General features: G+C 37.9%; 2 protein-coding genes across 2 annotated transcripts; both read right to left on the bottom strand.

Annotated features, from left to right (window-relative positions):
- Nucleotides 1-1,963: 1,963 nt before the first annotated feature.
- Nucleotides 1,964-4,502, bottom strand: fmodb (fibromodulin b). The gene is made up of 2 exons (XM_034207606.1): nt 3,608-4,502; nt 1,964-2,576 (listed from the first exon to the last, which is right to left on the bottom strand). The coding sequence occupies exons 1-2, from the start codon at nt 4,494-4,496 to the stop codon at nt 2,425-2,427; spliced, it is 1,041 nt and encodes a 346-aa protein (XP_034063497.1). The 5' UTR covers nt 4,497-4,502; the 3' UTR covers nt 1,964-2,424.
- A 4,419-nt stretch (nt 4,503-8,921) lies between these two features.
- LOC117540774 (MAP kinase-activated protein kinase 2-like) lies at nt 8,922-16,239 on the bottom strand. The gene is made up of 10 exons (XM_034207614.1): nt 15,771-16,239; nt 12,795-12,934; nt 11,603-11,667; nt 11,330-11,409; nt 11,024-11,150; nt 10,311-10,386; nt 9,923-10,047; nt 9,522-9,607; nt 9,337-9,417; nt 8,922-9,062 (listed from the first exon to the last, which is right to left on the bottom strand). The coding sequence occupies exons 1-10, from the start codon at nt 15,996-15,998 to the stop codon at nt 8,922-8,924; spliced, it is 1,149 nt and encodes a 382-aa protein (XP_034063505.1). The 5' UTR covers nt 15,999-16,239.
- Nucleotides 16,240-19,591: the final 3,352 nt, after the last annotated feature.

Raw genomic sequence — 19,591 nt, 5'->3', positions numbered from 1 at the left:
CCCTTTTTTTCGTGTTGCATAGCACGATTTTAAAAGCAATGTATTTCTACTGCCTGCAGCACGTCTTTTTCTCTGGTCGGGTCGAGGAAGACCGGAAGCTGTGTGGTTCATAAAAACATGTTCTTACTCAATATCAAGCCACAGTTATTGCTTTTATTTGAAATCGTATAATTTTGGACTTTTGTTGCTGTCTGTGAGGAAAATAAATGGGGCTCAGAGCCTCAGGATACTGAAATCTGTATTTTTTAAATCTTTTTTTCCTTCTAATTTGTTATTCTTTTCAAAATAACACACTGTTATTTACTCACCAATAACACACAATTATCCTTGCTTTTATTTATTGGTTTAATTCCATAATCTCGTTTTTTTTTGGCGTCCGTCAGGAACTGAATTTCAAAATAAAAATAATAATAATGTTATTTTGAAAAGAATATCGAATTAGAAGGAAAAAAATATTTAAAAATACAGATTTCCGTATTCTGAGGCTCTGAGCCCCATTTATTTTCCTCACAGACGGCAACAAAAGTCCGAAATTATACGATTTCAAATAAAAGCAATAACTGTGTCTTGATATTGAGTAAGAACATGTTTTTATGAACCACACAGCTTCCGGTCTTCCTCGACCCGACCGGAGAAAAAGACGTGCTGCAGGCAGTAGAAATACATTGCTTTTAAAATCGTGCTGTGCAACACGCAAAAAAGGGGCAAATCGTGTTGGTGAACACGAATCAATAGATTAAAAATCGTGTTGGTGAACACGAAATGCCGTGAGACTGGGTTGTGCAATATGGTCATGCCAATAAAGACATTTCAGATAGAAAGAAACACATGGAGAGAGAGAGGGAGAGAGGGCAGTGCATGTACATTCCCTCCTGTAGTCATGGCTTTCACTCATGTTTACTCAAAGATGGTCCTGCCTGTTTTATAATCATGAATTGCATAACGTCTGAGTTCGCAATGAAATGTATTCGTCTCGGAGAGGACCACACCAGTAAAAGATTCCCATGTGTACTGGTCGGTATTTTTTGTTTTGGAAGAATCTGTGTAGGAAGGAAAAAACAACACAGTTCTACCCCACAGCCGCTGCAAAACCCTCTACAGCCAGCAATATATCATCATCCATAACGCACTTCATTTCACAGGCTACCGCTTATCAGTGTGTCCAACTTAATCCAGCAGTAATCCATTCTTCATCACGAGACTTTTCCCCATGACAAAACAAGGAAAATATTTCTATAATTCAATTTAGTGCCTTTCTGAAGAGTATTAAAGGCAGCTGTGCAAGATGAAAAGGAAAGTTTTCTTCAACAATACATGAACTGCCTTGGACCAGTTAAAGTTGTCAAAAGAGCTGCCGCCCTTTTTCTCTCCCCCAATCTCTTTGCTTCTTTTACGTTTCAAATGAGCGGAAACATAACTTTTTACAGCTACAAATACATCACAGTTAAGGGCACAAAAAACTCTGAAGACATATTTGTTTTCCTAAGATTTAATAATAAGTATAAAGTGGTCGATAACAAGATACAATTAAATTACACGCAAATTATATGATTCATAACTTTCTTGCTAAGTGGATACAAACTGAATTGCATCAAATGCTCATGTTGTAAATCCCGACATTAGCTAGAGTTGGCTCGGAAGTTACCACCCAAAAGATATTTTTAAAAGCGAGTGTTTAGGTAACCAAAACAGCTTAAATAACCCAACAGCATAGGATGCAGCTATTATAGAAACATACATAATTGTCTTTTGATAATTCAGAGGCTCATTGTAGGAGTAATACACATGTTTAACCTGTAGACATAAACACGTTACACAAATTGTAATGTTGATAATGAAAATATCGAAATAGACGAACAGTAGAAAACAGACTCAAACTGTTTACTAAAGGCATTGTCATTTTAATTAGTAAATGTGACCTTGCCAAATAACGTTATTAATTATGACAATCTTGGCTGCCTAATCTACAGTTTTATCACCTTGTGCCACATGGTGGAGGCAAAGGTCAAAACTGAATCACTAGCTGATGACAGGATGCTTTATACTGGTGATATGTTTCCAGACAACAAGCAGAACCTCCATGGTTATTATGATGATCTTATTATTTTTGCCAGAATACCGGATCTGATAATATAACAGTGTGAGGAGAGGAATATCAGTCATCTGGCCTTTGGATATGTTGTATTTGTGATACATATGCCTGTCATCTGGATAGGTGATTATACAGCTCTGGTATTTCCCGTTGACTAATACTGGAATTGTGTTAAGGGTTTATGATTGTGAAAACAGCTTTTATAACACTGCATTGTCTTAAATACGTTTTGACGCTGAATAAAGTGACAGATGAAGAGAGATTGGAGGGGGATAACAGATGAAGTAAGACATCGGATGAGTTAAGAGATATCAGAGAGAGCGCAGGAAGAGCTAAACCTCAATAAAGCCAACGTGCCGCAAACAGTAGGCCGCCTCGGCAGGAATGTCTTTGGCACTGATCTCATTGGCATCCAATCGCAGCATTCTCAGACTGGAGAAGTTTGTCATGTTGATGGTATTGCAGAAACTGCTCAGGGAGAACTCTGAAAGACACATGAGAGAAATATGAAGGAAGGCTGCATGTTCTGGCTGTCATGTGAGAATTCCAGGCAGGAACCAGGATGTTCACATCAAAACACCGCCAAACTAAACAGAGTTCTGCTGTGCTGTATTTCCTACATGGGATTTTAAGTATGTCTTTATAAGAAGGGCTGAGATACTGTATTTCTCACAATCCATATTAAAGCTATACTCTTGTTTGATTAAACTCAGTGATGACTATTTTTTTAATTATTGGGAGTTTTTGCTCCATATGTGAGTGGGTTTGCAATGAAAAATGTGTTTAAGGAAAAACTCGATGAGAAGGCAGCATTAAAAAGTGTGTTTCTGTCATCTAATGGTTGAAAATGTTCTGATTTGTTGCAGTCTCAGTCCCCAGCCCAGAAGTGATGTAAGATGTTACATCATGTTTCGGCTTGGCGACAGAAAATACATAAAGCTTTAGGAGGTTGAACTGCCATATTACAGATAAATGTTACAGTGGAAACAAGACTACTATAAACAATATGGGTGAACAGGTGCATGACTAAACTTCACTTTAAATCAGTAAGAGCAACAAGAGTGCATTGAGTCATTGGGCTCACTAAACTTTCTATAAATCACGCTTTCAAACTGTCCTCCTACATTCAAGCTTTTAATGATTTGTGAAGCGAGTGTATTGTAAAGTGCTCGGCTCAGAACTGAGTGAGTGACAGAGTGTGTATCCTGCTCTGCCAACCAACCCAATTAAACAACGAGTTAAGTAGTTTCTCGTGTACAACATTTGTAATGAGGTGTAATGGTCTGGAAAACTGTATACATTACGTACATCAGCGCAGCACTTTTAATAATCATTCAAATGTACTTTTAAGAAAGTTAAGACTAGTTTCATCGTAAAAATCATTAAAAAGGAATGTGTAGTTATTACTAACATGTTGTACAAATTGCATTACAGTTTTTTTTTTCTTCCAATGGGACTATGTTTAGGATAACTTATTTACTTGTATTTAATATGTCTCAGTTAGTGTGTCCATACCTTTAATCTCGTTGGCTTGTAGATAAAGGTTCTCCAGGTTTCTACTAACAACAGGGATCTTCTCTAGTTTATTGAAAGAAAGGTCAAGCTCAACCAGCGTGCTGACATTGAAGACATTGGATGGAAGTCCTTTATCAGTCAGCTTGTTATGAGCCAAGCGGACAAACTGCAGTCTGGGATTCATGGTGAGAAAGCCTGCCGGCACACTCTGTATTTTATTAAAATCCAGGTAGAGCTGCTGCAGCCGCTCTGGGAGGTGGTCTGGGATTTTACTCAGCTTGTTTTTCTTCATATCCAGCAATGTCAGAACCTTTAGTCCCTTCAACATACCTCCAACATCCTCTATGACATTTGCTTGGAGCTCAAGGGTGGCGAGGTTAGCCATCCCCTCAAATGAGTTGGAGGGGATCTTTGAGATCTTGTTGTGACCAAGTCGCAGGTCTGTGATGGAGTTTGGCAAGTTTGGAGGCACACGTGTGAGCTCATTGTGATCCAAGAGGAGCCGGTCCAGGTGCTTGAGCTTGCTGAATACGTTCTTGCCGATCTTGTCTGAGTCTAGCTGGTTTTGAAACAGCACGACCCAGATCAAGCTGGTAGCATTGTCAAAAACCCCGTCTTTGATGCCTGTGATCTTGTTCCGGTGCAGGTAGACATACTTAATGTGTGAGGGAACGTATGGAACATGCTGGAGGTTGCGGTTTTGACAGAACATAGCAGTGGGGAAGGTTGAGGGGCAGTCACATTCCAGTGGGCAGTCGACATCCACGGCCTGCCAGGCGGCATGCCTCCGGCGCCCTCGCAGATAGGACAGCCACTTGAACTGGCTGTAATTCTGGCTGATGCTTTGATCCACTATTCCTAGAATAAGGAGAAGCACCAATGTCTGCATGATCACTGTAAGAAAACCAAGAATAAAAAATATGTAAAATTGATATAAAGTCAACTTTAGGATATTTCTTAATCCCAAAAACACTGATAATAGGAGATGTTTTGTAGCTATTACTGAATTATGCTTGTTCAACCATCCGAGACACGGCAGGCAAAAACATCGTTTTTCAAGTACTGGTCAATTTTGAGATTTTGTGCTATTTTGATTCCATAACATGTTTTCTTTCAGGCTTTTGGAAGGAAAACGTACAAAATACACATTTAAGTGTTTATTTTACTATAGTTTGTCTATTTGCGTCTGTAGATTTCTCCTAAATTCACCAAAAGTTAGCATTCTAACGTAACATAAAGTACCGCGACCGCTGTGTGCACCATGTCAACAGAGGTATCGCTGGAAAGCTGTGTCTCTCCTGCACAATCTCATCGGATCCAAATATGGTCATTTCCTTTGTATCAACAACCAATCGTGAAAGCACAAAGGGGTCTTAAACCAAGAAACGAAATCTCATTGGCTGGTGTCAATTTCTGACAACGTGATTCGTTCAGATGCGTCACGTGGTGTGCTAAAACACTTCCTGGTTAGCTTTCCGCTAGAAATTGAAATCTCAAAATGGCAAAAGAACGGCGAAAAAAACGTTCACAGAGAAGACGACAACAATTGTCACTTGCACGAAGCAAGGTTATACAACAAATAAATGACCCCGAACAAGAAATACCTTCACGGAGTGCGTCGATGCGCAAGCTATCATCCAAAGAACAGGAGGGTTTAGCTAGCGCCTCACTGCAATCTTTAAAGGTCGTTTTCTCAAAATGATTTGTTTCTCCTACTCTGAGTTCGAAATTTCAACTTCAGTAGCACGTAGAGACACCAAACCTTCCAGTTATACTCCTATCAATATTATGAAGGCTTTTACAGAAGGGTTTGTTCATATATAATTCATAGCCTGAATTATACAACATTGTATACCTAAAAACATCGCGAAAATTGATATTTTAGGGCTGTTGACAGTATTTTCTGATTTGTGGAGTGATAAAAAGAGATATCCAATATCCCTTCTGTAAAAGCCTTAGATACTAATATGACTACAAAATGAAACAAGAATTTTGAATCTGGCTTTATCCAAAGTTCAGATTTCGATTCCTGAAATGTGTTAAAATATGTGCATATTTAATGAGATAATGGATAATTTGCATATTTAAACATGCTATTTCAGAAACTTGTAATACAAAAGACAATTGCCTTATTGTAAGTAATTAACTGGAGAAATGTCTAGCTGATACCTTTAAGTTAAAAAAAAGTACCCTATTCACCTGGAGTGTCTCGCCTTAAGATCCACTTCTCTTGGCTCTAATCTTTAAATGTAAGTAAGTTCAGTATACTTACCACTTGGTTGATCAGAGAGGATGTCTCCTTTCTTGCTTGCGCGTCTGTGTTTTCCTCAGACTGAGTGAAATATGTTGTTAGTAAAGACTAACTATCTCCCCTTTCTATGTAGCTGCAGCCCCAGTCACACACTCTCATTAGAGGCCATCATATATCACCTCCAGCCATGTCAATATTAATCCCATCTGGGAAGTGGGGCAAACATCTGCTTTTTTACAGCTTTGTTTACCTTTAGTGTGTCATGCCTTATCATTAGCACTACCACTTGAAAGCTGGCTTGCTGTGAAGTGTACTCGTATAAAGGTTATGGAGAGAGTAGGGGGTTATACTATAGATTTTTTTAGAAACAAGGGTCTAGACGCTGTAATTAATGGTGTGTTTCAATTTAAATGAAACAATAGAGCTTTGTTAAAGTTTATAATCCAATTCTTACATTGTAGAAGGCCTTTGTCAATAATTCACTGTATGTTTCAACATGAAAACAAGTTTGACAAACCCTGTTATTTGTCCACAATAATTCTCCTTAAACATGTTTTTCATTTTTCGGTGTCTTTCTTCTGACTGTTTCAGGTACTCACCCATTTCATCAATTACAGTGTTCAAACTCTGGAGAAAGTTAACATGTGTTTGTGCTTGCGCCTGCAGGCAGGTTTCCCATTACCAGATTGTCATGAATGAATGGGCCTCGCCATTCACCCCTTCCATCAGAGCAGGAAAATTGGAGGCAGAGATGCAAGGATTACGTTTCTCTTACCCAATGTGCCTTCCAGGCTTTTCTGAAGAAGTTCAAGATGAAGGGTTTGTTTGAATAAAAGTTGTTCAGCATGTAAAGACTTCAATCACAAAACATTTCATGAGAGGATAGGGGACCTAAGGATACACATGGGACCCCTTTATACAAAATACTTAGCAGGTTTTTAGTCAAATCACATTATTTGGCCGACAACCACCTTTTAATGAGAACATAAAAATATTTAAATCCTCCCAATCTATTACATGAACCTCTATTAAAGAAGTGTTGCATGTGTTCTGAACTGTGCTAGGATTAATTATAAATGAAAGTTCTTCCTCACAAATATATCAAAATTAGCAGTATTTGGTAGGGGAAACAAAAAGTTTCCAGGAAAAACAATGTTCCTTTGAAATCTGATGTTGGATTTCTCATTCATCCCCCTGTAATCCACATTGTAAATACATTGATAATTTGTATCAGGCAAGACTGCTTCGTTTGCTGTGTGTGTTATTCTCCGAATGTGCCACAACGACAGTCTGAATTAAAACAGGATGCAAAAAACGATTAAATAAATATTGTCTTGTAATTAAAGCAAGATGTTTGATGCAATACACTCTGTCTGGGCGTCATTCATGAATTTATCCAACTTCAGCCAGAAAATCCAACATAGCCACAATAATATGACAGCATGCACTACTAAACAATCATCTCTGAGGTGTTCTGCTGTTGTGCGCTTTACCATAAGGTAAAACATTTGGCTATTTTCTTGTCATGATTGATTTTACTGTAATGTAATGTTTTAAAACATGCTACTTAAAACATATGTGTCTATGTTCTGCTTGTGAATTCTTTAAATGGTTGAGTTTTAAGTATCGTATGTACATGAAACCAATATTAAGGACAATATTGGATCTCAACATCATTTGGTCCATTTGCCATTCATTTTCAATTTCATTTTCTTAGATAGATTACAAAATTTTGAGCAATAACATCCTGGCTCTACATAATTCTTGACACGCTATTGGATAGACTGCCATAACATTTGCTTTGTGTTCATTGGAACAAAATGTCACGATTAGATTGCCAACTAATTGTCAAATGTCTCAATAGACATTTCTAACCGTTTGTTTTTCATTCTGCTTCACTTTAAATGGAACACTAATTGAATGCAATTGTGAGTTGTGTTAATATGCTAGCGAGATCAATTCAGTTTTTGACATGCTAACGTAGAAAAGGTTACCAATCAAACAACACACAAAACCATAGAGAACTTCAAGAGATTTAATCTAGAGTAAAACACAGACATTATAATATTGATGAGCAACATTTTACACAGTAAATCTCATCAAACTCTAAAGTTTCCTCCATTTTTCCTGCGCCTCACACAACAAACCTCATGCAACAGTTTTTACATTACTGCTTTGGAGAAAATGATACAAAATAATCCGTTGGCATCACAGTATTGTCAATCAAAAGCAATCATCACGGTGATAGCAGGACTGATTATTTGTACATATGGTATACGTTTAAGATACCGCACAACCACAATCTGGCAAAAACTGTGCTTTATCGTGGAAAGGAGAAACGCTTCCAACATCCCATCAGTATACAAAACAAAAGTTGTGGTTTCTTGTAACAACCATTCAATTGACAAATATGAAGGACAGCCAAACTATCTCAAACAAGACCCTCAAGACAGAAATTCTTGAGAAACAGAAAATAAACCAAAAGAGTTATGCCAAACAAAGCTCACTAAAATATGTACATCAAAAATATAAAAACTGTCCTAATATACAACACGTTAGACACACAGTAGAGTTGTGTTTCCTCTAAGGAGAGGTGTAATTTATAGCCCTTAGTGTACAGTGTACACAAACAATACTTTCAGTGTATACTGTAGAAAGAGTTCAAAAGTTCTTTAGCACATTCGACAAAGGGCCAAGAGGCCTTATAGTTTCAAGATCAAATCACTGAGGAGAGAATTTAATCTGCTTGAACAATACTGTGAAGTTATTACAGCCACTTGGCAATGAACTCCTAAAGCTCTCATTCAAAGCTTTTCCACTCTTACTAAATCATATGCATGAGTGTGTGTGTGTGTGTGTGTGTGTGTGTGTGTGTGTGTGTGTGTGTGTGTGTGTGTGTGTGTGTGTGTGTGTGTGTGTGTGTGTGTGTGTGTGTGTGTGTGTGTGTGTGTGTGTGTGTGTGTGTGTGTGTGTGTGTGTGTGTGTGTGTGTGTGTGTGTGTGTGTGTGTGTGTGTGTGTGTGTGTGTGTGTGTGTGTGTGTGTGTGTGTGTGTGTGTGTGTCACTAGCCTGGAGGTTGTGTGGGTGGTTTTTTACTTTTCTTTCTTCTTTTCAAGAGTAGAGGATTAGTCGAGTCTTCTATGGTTTTGATTTTAATTTGATCATAGTCCACTCTCATCGTTTGCAGGGCATTTGTCATTTCCTCCTAATAATAACAATAAAATGATAACTTTATCAAACACAATCAACATGAAACAGTATGCACAATACGCACATACAGTTAGAAGTTAATATTGTATGGATTTCTCTGTGCAGGGTAAACAATCACGTATGTGTAAAGATATATGTTTTTCTAGCATGACATATTTTAAAATGAGCTTCACCACCTCGTGATTTTCAAAAACAAACAAAGAATCAACAGCATTTTCTGTTTATCTAAAGAAGCATCAACTTCTCACATGAATTACACAAACACTTACCTTAACCTTCTCCCAGACATCTTGCTCCTCATGCAGCACGCGGCTGGTGTGGAGAGGCGTTAGTGGGACCTCCACTGACTGCTGTATTAGTGAGAGAATATGGATTAGTGTCCACCAAAGGTTACAAACATCTCTAAAAAGCAGTTGTTGCTCAAAAAGTTTCAAGCCCTTAGTGAGCTGCTTACATTAATCCAGGGATGATTTATGAACTCGGTGATGTTCATTCTCTGGGTTGGCTCAGTTTTCAGTAAGTGGCAAATTAGCTGTTTGGCTGAAACATAAAATCATCATCAAATTGTATAATATTTGTGGCAATCATACAATAACTGCAATAATGTGGGACTGTTGTTCCAAATGTCTTATATTTAATTATAATGACATTTACATGAAAGTTATATAAAAAGACAATGGCTCTGTAGCAAACAGTTCATAGAAATCCAGAACAATTTTGAGGAAATCAATCTGGTATGTCCTCCCAGGAGAAACACTTATATCAAGTCGATGAGGGAAGGAGTAATTTAGAAAATAGAAAATAGAAATGTGTAGTCAGATAACACCACCTTCTCAATTTCCAACAAGCCCTCACCTTCATCAGACACATCGCTCCATTCTGGTTTGGGGAAATCGTATTTTCCAGTACGGATCCGTCTTTTCATTCCTGGGGATATTGCCAGACCGTGATGTGAGAAGAAGGGAGGGTAACCACAAAGTCTGTGTGTAAAACAGAAAAAAAGCATGATGATAGATTCAATAACAATTTGGTTCATATAGAACAAAATCATAACAGAAGTCATGTCAGGGCATTTTCCCTAAAGCAGGTTTAGATTTAACTCTATATAAATTATACGGTATGTTATCAAGAACATGGGTTATATAATACAAAAAAAACAAGAACTTAGACAAGCTTCAAAGAGAACAATATGTCATTGCAAGAAAGTAAAACCGCTAAAGACACATCACACAGATAGACTTACAGAATATACATAATGACACCCAGAGACCACATGTCACAGGATCTGTCATATTTCTCTGGACCCAGAACCTCTGGAGCTGCCACAGTGTGAAGAGAAATTATTCAAATTGAGGGATTCACTTCTGTTAACATTAAATCTGTTAATAAAAAACAGATGACTGCAAAAATAACCGGTCCTTAAAGTGGTGTATAAAGGATTTTCCATCAAAGCTAGATTCTACACTATTCAAACCGCTAAATCCCCTCAAGGAAACTACTTGAAATTTGAAAAAATGCACAATGCTGTTATGTTTACCCAAACAAATGTAAATGCAGATTATATTCAAGTGTGTATAATCTTTTCCAAACTTCTGGATTTAAAAATAATAACTGGTACCTTGTTTCTTTTTAAATGGGGCAAAAATGTTATTATTCGAAGTCTGGTTATTAAGTAAAGAATTGACATGAAACAAGAAATATGTTTACATTGTAGTTTAAGAAGTATGTCCAGGACATGTCAAGCTGTTCCACAAAAATGTGATGATTTTGCCAACACAGTTCTTCGTGTTGATTTAGGGCTATCACTGACATCAGGAGGTCTAGTTTCTTAGGAACTCGCATCATTCAATGAACATTGATCATTAAAAAAAAGAAATTCCCAGCTATAACTTTCAGTTTTCTCCGCATGCTACAAATGTCTAGTGTATCTTCCCAACGTCCAATGTGGTGTCTCACCAACATAGTAGGGTGTAAAACATGGTGTTGCCAGAGAGTTTAAGGTGGTGATTTCTTTGGCAAACCCAAAATCTGTCAGCTTGAGGAAGGCGTCTGGCCTTTTGGAGGTGTACAGCAGGTTCTCTGGCTGAAAGAGACAGCAACAGCAATCAACTGCTGGATAATATACTTCACATCACTTGTTATCAACCACAGGGAAACAAATGAATAAACATGAAATTAAAACGAACCACTGTAACTACTAAATGTTCCCTAAAAGCAATCCACTGTTGGAAGTTGTGTCTCAAATATACAGGGAGAAATTACCTTGATGTCTCTGTGTGCAATGTTGATGAAATGCAGGAAATGTATGGCTTCTCCTATACTCTTCATGATGTCAGAGGCCTCTGAGTAAAAAGAAAGTGTTGAGAAAAAAAAATAGACACAATAGAGGTCAAACAGAGAGCTGCCGATTAAATCATACATTCAGATGTATACTTGTGCTTACCAACAGTAATCACAAGTAAAAAACAAATCAACCAGGATTTAAATCTTAAAGATTGTAACTTTACTTTGATTGAAATATAATAATCCCTTTACCTCTTTCTGTAAATGCATGATTCCCTCTGTCCTGGATATGACTAAACAATTCACCTCCATCCATACTAAAAACAAAAACAACAAAATGGATAGAAGAACAGTATGAGCCTAAAATCCTTAGGGCATGGTATGTATTTTACTACTCACCCAAGATGGTGACCTGCAACCTGCAGAGGAGCATCAATCATTGTTAAGCAAATTGAAAATGTGTATGCTTTTGTGGTTATCAATCTAAGAGGACTTTATAAATCCTTCAGTCTGAACATGCTTTATGTTGGGAGTGTGTGCTTTCGGTTTCGAGAGGTTAAAATGTCACGTTAACAACATAAATTCAAAGTTGTACCACGAACCAAACTATTCACCTCTTGAATATAACTTGAATGTGTTGACCCAAAACTGTTGTTTTTTTGTTATTTGTTTTCTATTATAATTATTTCTATGCATTTATGTATTCTGTTCAAAACGTACTGTCAACATTATAAATGAGGGCAAGCTGTCAGAGAAATGTCAGTAAAAAGCTCTTGACTAAAATCAGAAGCAGCTGTAAACATTACACACTTGTGATCCCTTAACTGTGCATCATCAGTCACTTTTGTTGTTCATGGTGAGGATTTAACTTATCCCATCCAGCTTTGAAAACACTTTTAAAATTATATTATAACATTAGAGGTAGATTAGACTAACACCTGCCTTATTGTATTCTAGACAAAGCAGCCTCTGTCTGCTTTTTATTACTTTGTTCCCTAAAGTCTTCTGGAAACTCACCTCAGTGGGTGTAAATGAACCAAGCTGGCTCCTCCTCAGTGAAATAATACAAGCCAACTGCCAGGAGCCCAAAGACGTCCAAGAAAGGAAATCTACTTTTGTCAACATGGTTAATCATTTGATAAAGACCACACATTCATTTCTGGCTTTAATTGTATGTTTCTCTGTGTGTGAAGCTTTTCCACTCTTACTAAATCATATGCATGAGTGTGTGTGTGAGTGTGTTTGTGTGTGTGTGTGTGTGTGTGTGTGTGTGTGTGTGTGTGTGTGTGTGTGTGTGTGTGTGTGTGTGTGTGTGTGTGTGTGTGTGTGTGTGTGTGTGTGTGTGTGTGTGTGTGTGTGTGTGTGTGTGTGTGTGTGTGTGTGTGTGCGTGCGTGCATGCGTGCATGTGTATGTATGTATGTATGTGTGTGCAGAAGAACGCACCATTCCATCACGATGAGGAGGCACTTCCTGCCATGGTAGAGATTCTCGTAAACATCTATGATGGGTACAATGTGGCAACAAGTTGACACCCTCCAGTGGAGCTCCACTTCCCGTCTGGCCTCAGGACAATCCTGCAGCATCTGAAACACACAGAGCAGAGGAATGAACAAACATATGTTAGTTTTAAGTGTAGTCATGTGACCCAGTTCTAGTTCAAACTGGTCCATATTTGTGTTATGTTTTTAGGCAACGCTAAACAACATTCCTTGTAGATGTTTTAAAACAATTATGGGGCTCAGGCACTTTAACCGTCAAGGTACATTTGACCACAGGAAGGCTTGGCCTTAGTTGCAAATAGAGCTGCTTTGTTGATTACCATTTTACATATTGACAGATCATTAATCAGCCACCACTTAATAATCAACTTCTTATTGTTGAAGCTTTTCTATTTTTAAATGATGGTAAATACAAAAGGTTGGCAAAAAAAGGCGTTTGAAGGACGTTGCACTCATCAATGAGACATTGATATATATGGAGAAATGTATCTGCAGATTTTTCTATGAAAATAATAAAAAGCTATAACTCTTTCAGCCTCGTGTTTTCCTTTAAACTCTGTTGTTGTGGGTTAGGGAGCACACAAGGTTCTTAGCAAACCATTGTTAGAAGATAATTTATGATACACATTTCTTTCATTTATAAGATTCATATTACATGTTACATTTAATAGGCAACTTTTTATAATAGGTTAAACTTATACATTGACTAGAGCTATCTATAATACATACAGAGATGTTTCCACGGATGTGAGCAAGGTTGTGATTTTGGATGTAGAACAGTCTGAATAATGTTTTTATAAATATATTATCATAGGTGTGTGGATTTCCATGTGCCAACTTCTGTTATATTTCACTACAAACATTTGGAAGATATCAGATTTACAGTCTTCTTTCTCAGACTTGGGGAAAGGCCCTCAAAATATGATTTACTTTTGGCGGGATTAGTTTGTCTTTCACACTGCATATCATAGATAAAATATTTTCTGATTTCCGACATATACTGCTTTCACAAGACTTTTTCAACAGGGTGCACCTGTGGAAAATGATAATTTAAAAAATCCTATTGCATGTAATATTTACTGGAAAATTAACTACATATTATGCTGTGGACACTGGCACCCTCATCTGTCTACTTTAAGTCAAATGCCACTACATTTAGAAAAAGTCTTTTTTTAAAAACCTAGCTCTCTAGCAAGAAATCAAATCTGAAGAATGCAAATACGAAGGCACAGTAACAAAGAAATGTGAGATGGGACATACTGTATGCTTCTCATCAAAAAGTTAGTAACTGAAGACTACACAAATGTGTCTCTGCAAATAATAACAACATACTTTTATAAAACAGACAAAGGTCTATGATGATATTAATCATTTGCTAGTTTTTCCGTTCTGTTTACCCATCTCAAAACTCCTTCACTTAATGTAAGCTGAGTGCGTGTTATCTGCATGACACCTCGTCCTGCTGTCCCAGTGGCATAATCTCTCAGCCATCTCAGGCCTCGTGCATGTGGCTACTTTTAGACACAGGCATGTTCCCCTCTCTCTTTCTGGCTGGCAGCATTTGGATAGCAAAAGTCAACACTCCCCTTTCAAAAACAGGCACCTCTAAATGGTAGGCCAGAGGCCCTAGCTGCTGAGTTATATATAATTTCCAATCTGTTGGACAGAAATTAGAAGCTCACCAAACCGAATACTTTGTACAAACTCCTAAAAGGACCTGTTGCCACGAGAAAATAAATCTATAACTCACATGTGATGCCATCATCGACCTCACCTCTTGAACTCTGACTGAAAATAATGCCTGTCATTTAACATGCACAAATCACAGGTACTCTATAGTTAGATATGCATCACACATGCCTTAGAAGCTTCACATTGATCCAGATGACTGCAGTTGGGTAACGTGTAATCATCTCTCCCTGCTAGCTGAAACTAAGATTACAAATAGAAAAAAACTGTCCTGAGGTGAAAAAAAGAGGATACTCTTTAAAATATTTAAAGGGAGGCGTCTGTTGATGTTGAACTCGCTACTTGACACGTCCTGGGCTCACCCTTGGCTGCAATATCTCTGAAAATGTGTCAAGGTGGACATACAATCTTATTGCACGATAGTCATCTTTGGCCAGTTTTTGATTCACACAAATCAATCATGAAAGCTTTCAGAGGCCTTTCAAGTGTTTACCCAAAGGGATCATATAAGAACCAATAACCTCTTGGGCTTCATTGTGTTTGATATTTTTGGCAAATATTAGACAATGATATGTTGACCGTTGAGGCTCTGCATATACTATTTAATAATAATAATAATATATATATATATATATATATATATATATATATATAATGTCATATGCCTGTAGGCCTATGTCTCTTATTAATAAACTAATCGAATTTAAACTGGAACAAGAGACAGCCCAGTAACAAATGGAAATGTTGGGTACATCTAAATCAAATTAATCAAATTAAAAATGCTGTTTTATATTCAAGACTATAAAATATATTAAAAAATGAAAAGTTGAAACAGCTTTAAGACGCTGCCTTTAAGCAATGTTTACACTCAGAAGGTTATAAATCCATGCACAAAACATAAACATATTTCGAAACACATTCAACTTCGCAGTAAATATGGTCATAGTCCTGAGAGCTATACAAAAACATCTATCAGAATAAATTCAAACCAATCTTTCTCCATTATCCAATATTATAAATCAATCACACATTGCTACAGTCTAGTAGATAATACAGATAATATGCTCTGCTATGGTAACTATGTAATAGTACAAAAGTGAGAAAAAAATCCCCATAAACAATTATTTAACATTAGGCCAATAGACTTATTATGTGTATTTAATAACCATGATTTGGCTAACAGATTATAATATGTATTAGTACGATTAAAAAAACAGTAGGCTATTTTTACCTTCAGTGCATACTTTTCTCCACTCTCTTTGTGAAATATTTCCAACACCTTGCCATTTATCCCCATCCCGAGCACCTGACTTGTAACATTGTAATCGACTGTAATTACATTCCTTTTGATTTGAAGAGGGTTGTTTAGAGTATTCACAAAACAGTGAGGTGGGAAAGGAGCAGATTTTAGATTAGGCTGCTGTTGGATCGGCACAGCCGGCTGGATCTGACTCGACATGTTAACTATCGGCGACACATACAAACAGGTGCGTCTCCCGTCCTCTCACTGAAGGTAGCAGCTTGTTTACTATCTGAGCGACAGTTGTAACACCGAGCTCATGTTGTTCTTCTTTGATATCAGCACACCGCTAGCCGGGATAGCTAGACAGCAAACAAGTCCTCCTGAAGTAGCGACGACGAGTGTCCAATAAGTCAACTTTCAACTGAGATTTTTTGACAGACAGCCAGTTAAAACCGTGCTTAATAAACAAAATTGCTTAATTTGTCAAGGGGTAAACAAATGACAAAACTTCCGGACTGAAATGGTGAATCTCTCTCAGGGGCGTGCCTGGGGAAAGGAGAGTAAGGGGCACAACCCTCACTACCACCCTACTGCCACTCAAATCCTACATTATGATTGGCTGATGCCCATTATAGAGGGGGGCTACTAAGACAGCAGTTATAGCATTTATTTTCTGATAAATAAGATGTTCCAGTTACCAAAAATCAATCAATAATGAAAAAATAAAATCTGAAGGCTGTCATTTTGACAAATCAGAAATATAGGGGCGAGTTACCAAAACGTGTCTTGCTTTTCCCAGCACATCTCCTCTCCTCACTGTGAGGAGCAGCAGTGCTGTAAATGCCTCCTCTTGATCACTTCACTACAGGCCCGGTTCTAGGGGGGTGCATAAGGTTGCATTGCACCCTCAGTTGAGTCGTTATGCACCCTCATTTGAAAAACGAAAAGTAAAAAAAAAAAATAAGTGAAAAAAAAATATCTAAAGTGAAAAATATTACATATATAATACCAATAATAATAATTGTAGTAATAATAATAATAATAATAAGAAGAAGAATATAGTCAATGATGGACATCAGAAAAGGGTTAAAACAACCAGCTCTTATTGCCAGCAGTAACACTGCATCTACTGCAGGTAATAACAGTTCAGATCATGGGGACATTACGTTACCCGCGGCCACTGTCGAGTACCCAACTCGCCTGTACAGTGGGGTAAGGCGCTAATTTTGCAGCTCATGGTTTAAAAACAGAGATAGGCTGGAATATTCATGTAAAAAATATGCCATCTTCTGCTGTCTACCAGAGTACCAACCGCTGTCTCCTGGTACTCATCTGAGTAACTCACTCACTAAAAATGAAATACTATATGACAGTAAAACAAGAATACAGTTTAAAAGGGGAGTGATTTCTAAAATATCCATAAAGAAAAAGTACATCTGTTTACAGTTCTGTTTCATATGGGTGTTGAGATGTATCCATAGATCTCTTCATTTTGCTCTCAAAGTGCACCAGATTGATGCTTTTAACTTAAATATTTAAAAACAAATCTTCCCGGGGGAGCATGCCCCCGGACCCCCCTAGAGGAGGTGAGGACCCCCCTAGAGGGTGTTAGGTTCACTCCCCACTTATAAAAATAGCAATTTACCCCTGCACCCTCTCTAATCTCAGATGCACCCTGAGTCATTTTGTTCTGGAAGCGGGCCTGCTTCACTGAGAAAAATGCTCCCTGACTTCATTAGTTGAAGCACTAACGGCTAATTGGCAGCAGAGCTTCGAGGATTCAGCCATCAAAATAAAATCAATTTTTTTTTAATTGCCTGTTTATGCACAATTGAAGCAGTTCCAGGCATGCAGAGGAAATACTTGAGCTGTGATGATATTAGCATCATATCTATCCTATGAAAACCAATTGAGTATACATATAATTGTGTGTATGCGAGAAAGTCCTGGTTGGCTTAACAGCTTCCCAATCAGATGATGGATTTTCTATAGATCCTTTCACATTCAAGATACAGTATGTTCCACTTTATTATTTGTCCAAGTGAATATGACATCAGTTCACATAAAGTTGTCGTGAACCAAAGCTGCATCCTAGGAACTAAATGTAATTGAAGCGTTGTAAAGGCATATGATGGAATAGCTCCTTTAACAACCATCCCCCCCCCCCTTAAATGCCATTGGCTTCACATCCTAATGGTCTTCTCGGCTCCATAATCTTGGATGTTGAAAATGTCCCAGGTCTCAATGACTTTTGCCGCAAAAGTCTCTATCAAAATGTTAACACCAGTGTCCAATTCTGAAACCTTCCTTCTGATATTGCTCTTTGAGACAGGGATTGTCTGTGTGTAAACCTCTTTGAGAGCTCCACAAACTGTAAACCATACAATTTGGGCCCCACCAGTTCTGTCAGGATTCGAACAGCCTTTTCTTGGCCCATGTGTCACAAAATATTGGTCTTGGTGCCTGTCATGGAACACAAATAAGAGTGTATTAGCAGTTAGAAGGCAGCTTTTATTTTTGAAATGTACTTTGAAAGAGATGGCACTTCCTTTGTGGCTATGACCACTTCCTTAAGTTCCAGGAAGTCCTTTTACACATGGACACTAATGCAAGCATGTAATGGGAGCACTCGCTGCAGAATCCCCATCCATCCTTCGTTCTAAGCCCAAAACGTGGCATTATCAGTAAGTCAAGTTACTAATTATTATCTTAGCTACAAGTGTTTGATATTATTTGTGGTAATATATTTTTGTAGTAAGGATAATTATTATTTTTGTAAGAACTTGTTGCTGTGTTATAGTGTGTTACGTAATGCTGTGTAATGTTGCATTGCATATTTACCTGCAATAACCTGTTCTTGTAAAAAGTACATTTATTCTGTAAATGTTAAGAACATATAATTGTTTTATATGTACTTATGGAGAAATGTATTTTGTTTCAGTTTCACACTTCTTACCATTAAAATCCCTGCCAAATACAACACCTGCCTGTTACTTGGAGGAATGATGCTGAGGAGAGTTTAGCTGGCTGTTAAGTTTCAATATCCACATGTTGAAAACGAGAACAGTACAGTGAAATGATACCTACATTACAGAAGAACTGGATCTAGATGTGGATTTATGTCAGTATGATGCTTGCTGCATATCCAAGGTCATACAGCCCAGAAACATGCTTACAACTAGTTATTGTAATTCAACATCATGGAGGATGAGTTGACATCAACATCGGACAAGGAAAGTCTTAAAACACGTTCTCATGTATCCCACAGTAGTAAATCCGCCCAACAGCAACAAGTGTTAGCATGGCAGCTACTAAGGCACGTGCGGAAGCTAATGCAGCTCAGGCTAGGGCAGCCTTTTCACAACGAGAAATGGAAATAAAAATTGAGAAGGCTCGTATCGAAGCGAGATTGGATGCTCTTCACCATGAGAAAGAAGCAGAGTCAGCACTCGCTAAAGCACTGGTCATGGAAGCTGCTGCTGCTGAGTTAGGCTCCTGAAGTAGTGTGGAAGAGATAGAGTCCTTGACTTCTCAGATAAGTTCACATCAGAAAGTCACTGAATATATAGCTCAACACACAACTATAAATGTTAACCCAACAGTCAAGCATGAGTCTGACTCACGTCGTCTAGATCAACAGTCTGACCCACGTCAACAGGGACTACAGTCTGACTCACGTCTTCTAGAGCAGCAGTCTGATTCACGTCAACAGGGACTACAGTCTGACTCACATCATATGGGGCTACAGTCTGACACACGTTCTCTAGAGCATAAGTTCAGCCCGTATCAGGTTCATCATGAGCATCCTG

The sequence above is a fragment of the Gymnodraco acuticeps genome, unplaced genomic scaffold, assembly GCF_902827175.1.
Source record: "Gymnodraco acuticeps unplaced genomic scaffold, fGymAcu1.1, whole genome shotgun sequence".
NCBI classification, from domain to species: Eukaryota; Metazoa; Chordata; class Actinopteri; order Perciformes; family Bathydraconidae; genus Gymnodraco; species Gymnodraco acuticeps.
This window is presented reverse-complemented; position numbering and strand designations above follow the sequence as displayed.

Excerpts from the sequence above, each read along its gene's own strand:
- fmodb (XM_034207606.1), bottom strand. The coding sequence starts at position 4,496 with ATGCAGACATTGGTGCTTCTCCTTATTCTAGGAATAGTGGATCAAAGC. Across the intron at positions 2,577-3,607 it reads ACAAGCCAACGAGATTAAAG|AGTTCTCCCTGAGCAGTTTC; the intron begins GTATGGACACAC and ends TGTGTCTTTCAG.
- LOC117540774 (XM_034207614.1), bottom strand. The coding sequence starts at position 15,998 with ATGTCGAGTCAGATCCAGCCGGCTGTGCCGATCCAACAGCAGCCTAAT. Across the intron at positions 9,418-9,521 it reads TAAATCATCCCTGGATTAAT|CAGTCAGTGGAGGTCCCACT; the intron begins GTAAGCAGCTCA and ends TCACTAATACAG. Across the intron at positions 9,063-9,336 it reads ATGTCTGGGAGAAGGTTAAG|GAGGAAATGACAAATGCCCT; the intron begins GTAAGTGTTTGT and ends TGTTATTATTAG.